The 9,282-nt window shown below is 60.9% G+C and overlaps 1 protein-coding gene across 2 annotated transcripts; it reads right to left on the reverse strand.

Moving 5' to 3' along the window:
• Positions 1-897: 897 nt before the first annotated feature.
• On the reverse strand, positions 898-9,195 carry REEP6 (receptor accessory protein 6). Of its 2 annotated transcripts, XM_054398656.1 has the most exons (6): positions 9,081-9,195; positions 5,294-5,387; positions 4,470-4,608; positions 3,986-4,154; positions 3,730-3,797; positions 1,009-1,055 (listed from the first exon to the last, which is right to left on the reverse strand). In XM_054398656.1, exons 1-6 carry the CDS (start codon positions 9,193-9,195, stop codon positions 1,038-1,040), a joined length of 603 nt encoding a protein of 200 aa, XP_054254631.1. In that variant the 3' UTR covers positions 1,009-1,037. The 2 variants fall into 2 exon arrangements, with proteins under 2 accessions (XP_054254632.1, XP_054254631.1); XM_054398657.1 differs by lacking the exon at positions 3,730-3,797 and having other exon boundaries at positions 898-1,055.
• Positions 9,196-9,282: the final 87 nt, after the last annotated feature.

The raw sequence follows: 9,282 nt of genomic DNA on the forward strand, positions 1-9,282 counted from the left end.
GCCCAGCTGGCAGACTGACCCCCACTGTGCCGCCCTTCAGACAGGCACACAGATCTTCCCTCTTGCTGTCCCCCTCCCAGACAGGCAGAATCCACTCACTGCCCCCCACCAGACAGACTTCCTCCCCGCCCAGAACAGCCAGCAGCTCTCTCTTTGCCCGTCGAGACAGACAGACCTCCCACTTCCCTGCCCTACGATGGACAGACCCCCTCATGCCCCTCCTAGACAGACAAACCAACCCAACCCTGCTTCTGGGACAGACAAACAGGCACGATCCCCCACTCCCTTGCCCACTCCAAGACAGACAGACAGACAGACCCTTTCACTGCCTCTCCGGACGGACCTACTTCCTCTCCTCGCTCTAGACAGACAGACATCCCCTCTCCCAACCCCAGGACAGGTCGACGCCCTTCCTATTCCCCTCCCAAACAGGCAAAACAGATACCCCAATCGCCACCTCGCTCCTGGGACGGACAGACAGAGCCCCTTCCACCTTGTCCACCTCAGGACAGACAGACACAGCGCTGCCCCGTCGCTCAGGACGGACAAGCACCCATTCACCCCACTCCTCCCAGCCTCTCCTCGGGACGGACAGACAGACACACTCCCCCGGGACACACACACACAGACAAACAAACCCCTTCAACCCCCCGCCCCACTCCAGGAAAGACAAACCGGCAAGCAAAGGCTCTACCCTGCCCCGCTCCTCATCCTCCGCGCTCCTGCCGGCCACTGCCGCGACACTGCCACCTCCCCGTGACGTCACTTCCGGCGCGTTCCGGATCACGTCATCCAGCCGCGCCCCCCCTCCCCTCCGCCGCCGCTTCCCCCAGAGCCCTGCCCAGCCCCTCCCCTTCTTAAAGGAGCCGCTCGGTAGCACCAGGAGAGTTACGGGAGTTTATTGGGGGGATAGCAGCGGTGCGGCCCCGGCCCAAATCCAAGTCCAGAGGGATACAAGCCCCAGGCTCGGGGTCACAGTGCCGGTACCGAGGCCACCGGAGGCTTCTTTCAGTCGTGCTTCGTTCCATGTGAGATGTTCAGGGCTGCTCTGGAGGCTGCGGGGAAACAAGGGAAAGGAGTTAGGGCTTGTCCCTGGAGCAGCGGCCACCGGGATGGGGGCATGGGGTCGGGATAGGGCTGTGGAAACGGAGGATATGGAGCTTGGGATCAGGATAGGGAGGAGGACACACGGCTTAGAGGGCTGCCTACGGAGAAGGAGGAGGAGGAGGACACACGGCTTGGGGCTGCCTACAGAGAAGGAGGAGGACACACGGCTTGGGGCTGCCTACGGAGAAGGAGGAGGAGGAGGACACACGGCTTGGGGCTGCCTACGGAGAAGGAGGAGGAGGAGGACACACGGCTTGGGGCTGCCTACGGAGAAGGAGGAGGAGGAGGACACACGGCTTGGGGCTGCCTACGGAGAAGGAGGAGGAGGAGGACACACGGCTTGGGTCTGCCTACGGAGAAGGAGGAGGAGGAGGACACACGGCTTGGGTCTGCCTACGGAGAAGGAGGAGGAGGAGGACACACGGCTTGGGTCTGCCTACGGAGAAGGAGGAGGAGGAGGACACACGGCTTGGGTCTGCCTACGGAGAAGGAGGAGGAGGAGGACACACGGCTTGGGTCTGCCTACGGAGAAGGAGGAGGAGGACACACGGCTTGGGTCTGCCTACGAGAGGAGGAGGAGGACACACGGCTTGGGTCTGCCTACGGAGAGGAGGAGGAGGAGGACACACGGCTTGGGTCTGCCTACGGAGAGGAGAGGAGGAGGACACACGGCTTGGGTCTGCCTACGGAGAAGGAGGAGGAGGAGGACACACGGCTTGGGTCTGCCTACGGAGAAGGAGGAGGAGGAGGACACACGGCTTGGGTCTGCCTACGGAGAAGGAGGAGGAGGAGGACACACGGCTTGGGTCTGCCTACGGAGAAGGAGGAGGAGGAGGACACACGGCTTGGGTCTGCCTACGGAGAAGGAGGAGGAGGAGGACACACGGCTTGGGTCTGCCTACGGAGAAGGAGGAGGAGGAGGACACACGGCTTGGGTCTGCCTACGGAGAAGGAGGAGGAGGAGGACACACGGCTTGGGTCTGCCTACGGAGAAGGAGGAGGAGGAGGACACACGGCTTGGGTCTGCCTACGGAGAAGGAGGAGGAGGAGGACACACGGCTTGGGTCTGCCTACGGAGAGGAGGAGGAGGACACACGGCTTGGGTCTGCCTACGGAGAGGAGGAGGAGGACACACGGCTTGGGTCTGCCTACGGAGAAGGAGGAGGAGGAGGACACACGGCTTGGGTCTGCCTACGGAGGAGGAGGAGGACACACGGCTTGGGTCTGCCTACGGAGGAGGAGGAGGACACACGGCTTGGGTCTGCCTACGGAGGAGGAGGAGGACACACGGCTTGGGTCTGCCTACGGAGGAGGAGGAGGACACACGGCTTGGGTCTGCCTACGGAGGAGGAGGAGGACACACGGCTTGGGTCTGCCTACGGAGGAGGAGGAGGACACACGGCTTGGGTCTGCCTACGGAGGAGGAGGAGGACACACGGCTTGGGTCTGCCTACGGAGGAGGAGGAGGACACACGGCTTGGGTCTGCCTACGGAGGAGGAGGAGGACACACGGCTTGGGTCTGCCTACGGAGGAGGAGGAGGACACACGGCTTGGGTCTGCCTACGGAGGAGGAGGAGGACACACGGCTTGGGTCTGCCTACGGAGGAGGAGGAGGACACACGGCTTGGGTCTGCCTACGGAGGAGGAGGAGGACACACGGCTTGGGTCTGCCTACGGAGGAGGAGGAGGACACACGGCTTGGGTCTGCCTACGGAGGAGGAGGAGGACACACGGCTTGGGTCTGCCTACGGAGGAGGAGGAGGACACACGGCTTGGGTCTGCCTACGGAGGAGGAGGAGGACACACGGCTTGGGTCTGCCTACGGAGGAGGAGGAGGACACACGGCTTGGGTCTGCCTACGGAGGAGGAGGGGGACACACGGCTTGGGTCTGCCTGCGGAGGAGGAGGGGGACACAGCTTGGGTCTGCCTGCGGAGGAGGAGGGGGACACAGCTTGGGTCTGCCTGCGGAGGAGGAGGAGGACACACGGCTTGGGTCTGCCTACGGAGGAGGAGGAGGACACACGGCTTGGGTCTGCCTACGGAGGAGGAGGAGGACACACGGCTTGGGTCTGCCTACGGAGGAGGAGGAGGACACACGGCTTGGGTCTGCCTGCGGAGGAGGAGGAGGACACACGGCTTGGGTCTGGCCACGGAGGAGGAGGAGGACACACGGCTTGGGTCTGGCCACGGAGGAGGAGGAGGACACACGGCTTGGGTCTGGCTACAGAGGAGGAGGAGGACACACGGCTTGGGTCTGGCCACAGAGGAGGAGGAGGACACACGGCTTGGGTCTGGCCACAGAGGAGGAGGAGGACACACAGCTTGGGTCTGGCTAAAGAAGAGGAGAAAGCATGGCTTGGTCTGGCTGCAGAAAAGGAGGACACACAGCTGGGGTCTGGCTACAGAGGCAAAGCCCCTGCTCTACCCATGCCACGGGAGAAGAGGATGGTTGTGTGTGAGCCACACCAGCACCTGCAAGAGCAGGAGCTTGCTTTGGCTGGTGCCAAGGTGGCCCCAGCTGGCTGCAGGACCTGGCCAAGCAGCTGGTGGCAGCAGCATGAGGGTGGCTCAGGCAGAAGCATCCTTCCTCCCTGCAGCTGAGCTGCTGCTCTGTACATACAGACAGGGTGAGCTGCGGTGCCATCTCGGCTGCCAGCCTGGCTCTGCTGCTGGCCAGAGTCTGCAGGACTGCACCACGAGGTGCCAGGAGGAGAAAGAGAAGGAGAGAGAGGAGCATGAACTCCCTGTGTGCCAGGGGCAGTGCCAGGGGGATGGCTGCTGGTCATGAAAACCAGAGCCCACCGGCATCCCAGATCCATGCTCCATGGAAACCACCTGCCCTGGGCATGGAGCAAGGCTTGAGGGACCTGTGCTACCTTCTTTGGTGACAGTAGAAGCTGCATCCAGGGCTTTGGTGCCCAGGTCACCCAAGACATTGTCCACAGCCTGGTGGTGCTTGAGGAAGTAGGGCCGGACGAAGTTCTGGTAGAGCACCTGGGATCCATTCCATGTCACAGGGGCCATGCACCACACCAGGAACAGGCACTGTGGGGAGGAGGAGATGCTCCAGAGCTAGAATTTGGCAGGGTAGGAGCCAAGCCAGAGACCCCCCAGGATGGGGAGAGTGATGGAACAGCAGCTGAGCTGCTGCAGTGCCTCCCCCTCCTCCCAGCCTGGCCCAAAGGTTGGAGCTCACTGGAGGGGTCCCAGGAGCTGAGGTGCCTGCAGGGAGCTCCATGCTGGACTGTGGACCTCCCACAGTCTCATCATTGCCTCCACCACCACCCTGATCATGGGGCAGAGCCCACCACAGTTGGTTCCTCCAAGCTCAGCCCTGGGGTGGGAGGACAAAGCTGTTACCTTCCCAGCATAGTAGAAGGGGAACCAGTAGAGGAAGAGGTCAGAGAAGGCTTCTGCTATGCTGAAGACACCATAGACCACCCAGTAGGTGAGCCAGGTGGTGTCATCTTCCTTGCTGGAGCTCTCAATGGCTTTGATGCTGTGGAAGGAGAAGGGAAGGGCACTGCAGCTGCAAGTCCTGCTGCCAGAGTCAGCTCCTCCAAACCCTGAAGCAAAGCTGCCCACCAGGTGCTGCCATCCCACAAGGGGACTGTGCCAGGTCCCAGTGCTTGCAGGAAGGTCTCAAGAGCTTCCCAAGCATAACTAATTGGCCATGGGTTGGGTTGGAAGGGACCTGAAAGGTCATCCAGTTCTAACCCTCCTGCCATGGGCAGGGACACCTCCCACCAGCCCAGGGCCTCATCCAGCCTGGCCTTGAGCACCTCCAAGTAGGAGACAGCCACAACCTCCCTGGGCAACCTGTGCCAGTCTCTCCCCACCCTCACTCTCAACAATTTCTTCTTCATCTCCAGTCTCAATCTCCCCTCTCCCAGCTCCAAGCCATTCTCCCTCATCCTGGCACTCCCAGCCCTTATCCACAGTCCCTCCCCAGCTCTCCTGAAGCCTCCTTCAGGTCCTGGAAAGCTGCTCTGAGGTCTCCCTGGAGCCTTCCCTTCTCCAGGCTGAACAGCTCCAACTCTCCCAGCCTGCTCCATAGGGGAGCTTCTCCAGCCCTCTGATCATCTTGGTGGCTTCCTCTGGAGCCACTGCAGCTCCACTGATCAGGAGAGCCTCAGGTGCCCAGAGGCTGCCCAGAGGCTGCCCAGAGGCTGGGTGGTACTCACGAGGCATAGGCAGGGTAGGTGAAGCCGATGAGGTTGCAGAGCAGGGAGGCACCGTAGCCAAACATGAGGTACAGCCCCAGGAACACCACAGAACCTGCCAGGGGAGGGGGACAGAAGGCACAGTCACCCCCTCTGCCCACCCCAGAATGGACAGGAGAGACCCCAGCTCAGCCCAAGAGGGAGGAGAGCTGTGGCAGACCCTCCAGCTGGGGATAACCCACCACCCCCTGCCCATTTTGAACTGGCTTTGCTCAGCCTTGAGAAGGTTTAGGGGAGACCTTATCCACCAAGACATAAAGGGTGGCCCCCAAGAAGCTGGAGACTCCCTTTTCCCAAGGGGCAAGGGGGACAGGGTCCTGCTGGGGAGTTTCCAGTTGGACCCCAGAAGAAAATTGGTCACCATGGGAACAGTCAGAGGCTGGAATCATCTCCCAGGGGAAGTGGTGGAGTCCCCTACGTGGGACAGATCAAAGACTCAGCTTGACAGGGTGCTGGGCCAGCTCATTTCAACCAGACTGGGGCCTGGATAGAAAGGTTGGACCAGGGGAACCTTCAGGTCACAGCGTCACAGAGTGGGAAAGGTTGGAAGGGAGCTCTGGAGAGCATCCAGCCCAACCCTCCTGCCAGGGCAGGGGCACCTAGAGAAGGTCACACAGGAACATATCCAAGCAGGGTTTGGATGTCTCCAGAGATGGAGACTCCACCACCTGCTCCAGGGCTCCACCACCCTTCAGTGCCAGAAGTTCCTCCTCATGTTCAGATGCAACTTCTGCTGGGCAGGTTTGTGCCCACTGCCCCCTTGCCCTGGCACTGGGCACCACTGAACACAGCCTGGTGCCACCCTCCTGATGCCCACCCCTGAAATGTTGCTCAGCACTGATCAGATCCCCCTCAGGCTGCTCTTCTCCAGCCTGGAAGGTCCCTTCCAACCTGGCATTCCATGATTCCAGTAGGACCTTCCCCACACACCAGGCTATGGAGGTGCTCAGCCATGGTGCTCATGGAGCTGCACTGAGCCACAGCACCCAGCAGAGGCTCTTGTGGAGCTCAGCCACTCACTCATCCCTGGTCCTGTCACTCTGTGTCCCCTCCCTGGCTCAGAAGGGACTTTACCACCACCTCCTCCTCCTCCTCCACACTTGCAACCTGCTGCAGGTCTGGACCTGGGCCAAGGCTGCAGGCACATTGCAAGCAGAGACTTTAGCACACACCTGTGGTCCAAAGTCAAGGCCCTGAGCTTCTCCTCCAGTTGGAAAAGCCTTCTGAGATCATTGAGTCCAACCTTCAACCCAACACCACCGTGGCCACAGGGCTCTGGAACACCTCCAGGGATGGGGACTCCAGCACCTCCCTGGGCAGCCTGTGCCAGTCCCTGACCACTCTGGCAGCAAAGAAATTGTTCCTCATCTCCAACCTAACCCTCCCCTGGCACAAGTTCAGGCTATTTCCTCTCTGATTCTAAGGAGCAGAGCCCAACCCCCACCTCACTGCAACCTCAGGGAGCTGTAGAGAGCAATGAAGTCTCCCCTCAGCCTCCTCCTCTCAACACTAAACACCCCCAGTCCCCTCAGCTGCTCCTCCCCAGCCCTGTTCTCCAGACCCTTCACTTAGCATTTAGCTAACAGCTGCTCCAGGACAAGCCCTGCACAGGAGCCAAGTGCCCAGGAGCAGCTTTCACCTCTCCCTTCTGCTCCCAGCACAGGTCTCCTGCATGTGCTTGTGCCAAGCAGCCACCACTGGGTAAGGCTTCAGCTCCCCCCATCCCCCTCCCCCACACCCTGAGGCCCAGCAATCCAATCCTGCCTCCCTCTTATTCAATTAAATCCTTACAAAAGAAAAAAAAAAAAAAAGGCAAAAAAAAAAAAGCTTTGGTCCTCCAAAGCCTTCCCAACCCTCAGACACTTCCAGGAGGCAGGACCAGTGGAGCTGGCAGATGTGGTAAGGAGCCCTCAGTGCCCAAACCATAGCTCCTGGGTGGGCTCAGAGGTGCCAGCAGCTCCCTCCCAACCTGCCTGGGGCAGCCAGCACGCAGCCCTCCAAGGGGCAGAGGGCAGGACAGCAGACTGGGGACGTTTCCTGCCACAGCCCCAACTCCTCCATCACCATAAGCACCTTGGCCTGCAGGAGAGGCAGGAATTAACCCAGAGGCTCAGAGGAAAGCCCTGGCTGGGGCTGGGAGCCTGGATTATCCCCACTCTGCTGACTGCAGCAGTTCTGTGCCCTGCTCTTGCCCCCCCGTGGCATGTGGCAGGCACGACCCTGGTGACAAAAACAGAAAAGCTTTGCTGGGAGGAGAGAAGGAGCAAAGGTAGCTTTGGAGCAGTCACAAGAGCTCCCAGTGAGGAAAATGCAGGAGTGGGGGTGAGGCAGAGCTGGGTTTCCTTAACCCCAGGAGCCTTAGGAAGGATTTCAGAGGCTAAGTTTAGCCCCCAGAGAAATTTATGTAACAGCAAAAAAAAAAAAAAACAAAACCAAAACCCCAAACCAAACCAAGGGAAAAGCTTCACCCAGAGAGGCTGAGGCCATCCTGTGCTGCCTGTCCCTGCACAGAGGGCAAGCAGCTGGGGGGACAGTCACCCCCTGCCTGAGGAAGGGGCCAGAAGCCCCCCTCCAGGATGGGTTTGACCCAGCTGAAGCCACCACGTGGCTGACCTGGCTGTGCCACCCAGAGGGGGCAGGCAGGGTGGGCTTCAAACTACAGCCCTGGGGTGCAGAACCAACCCTGGCCAGGCTGTGCCAGAAATTGGGAATCACTCCAGAGCTGGGGAGAAGGAGAAATGGGGGTGAGGTTGGTTTAGGGTTTAGCACAGGGCACAGCAGCTTAGGACTGTCCTTCCTTGGTGCTTCCCCTCTGCCCCCAAAAGTCCCTCAGGCTTGAGCATGCCCAGGATCATTTTCCCTTGGCAGATGCTCAAGCACCACATGCCACATCCAAACACACAACCTGCCCCTTCGTGGAGCCCTTCCCATGGCCCTGGGAGGCAAAAGGCAGGGAAAGTGCCCAGTGAGATGGGGGCAACCCTGAGCCATAACAACTGCACCTTTTTAGGTAAAAGGCCAAATCTAGACTGGCACAGAGTGGCACGGGGCCAAGGACAGAGGTGAGGGGCCGTGGTGTGCCAGGAGAACGCTCCCCAGGGAGGTGCCAGCTGGTTTCTTATTAATGAACAAACAGGATCTCATTACCTGCCAGACCTTTCCCCCCACACCTGATGACTGGGACACGAGGGACAGGCAGGACACAGGGACAGGCACTCCCATTTCTGACCCGGCACGATCTGGGGGCTCTGCCCTCAGGGAAGTCCCTGCTCCCCCCTACCCTTCTCCACCTCAGGACCAGGCTTCTTGGGGTGGGGGGAGGAAGGGGGTTTTGCTGACACCTCCATCTCAGACCCTGCCTGTTTTGGAGTCTACCTCCTTTCAGGCTAGGGGGAGTGGGATGTCACACCTGCCAAGGCAGCCACCCCCTTGCCCCCCTACCCAACGTGACCCCAGGCAAGGAGGGCACACAGCAGCCCCCAAACGGAGGGTCCTGCCTGCCCTGCCTATTACCTGCCTGTGCCCTACCTACCCTGCTTATTAGCCAGCCCATGCCCAGCCTGCCCTGCCCACTCCCCTACCCGTTCCCCCCGTTCACAACCCAAAGGCAGGGCGAGGGTCTTCCAGGACACCCCAGGAAAGAGACCCTCAAGTCTCACCGGAATAAGAAAGGGGGCAGGGAAGGAGCAGGCAACACAGCCCACCGGGAGGTAGGGGGAGCGGGGAGGGAAGGGTACGCCGGTCGCACCTGAGGCCAGGTAGAGCCGTTGGACACCGGTGCGGGCTTCCAACCGCCCCAGCAGGTCACCGAGCGGCCCGGGGCGCTCAAGGAAGCGCTGCAGGCGCTGCGGAATCGTGCCCATGGTGACAGTGGCGGCAGCAGCAACGGCAGCGCTAACGGCAGACCCAGACCGAACAGCCCCCTCCCCTCCCGGGTCCGGTCTTCAACC

This window comes from Indicator indicator, unplaced genomic scaffold (assembly GCF_027791375.1).
Source record: "Indicator indicator isolate 239-I01 unplaced genomic scaffold, UM_Iind_1.1 iindUn_scaffold_74, whole genome shotgun sequence".
In the NCBI taxonomy this organism is placed as follows: domain Eukaryota; kingdom Metazoa; phylum Chordata; class Aves; order Piciformes; family Indicatoridae; genus Indicator; species Indicator indicator.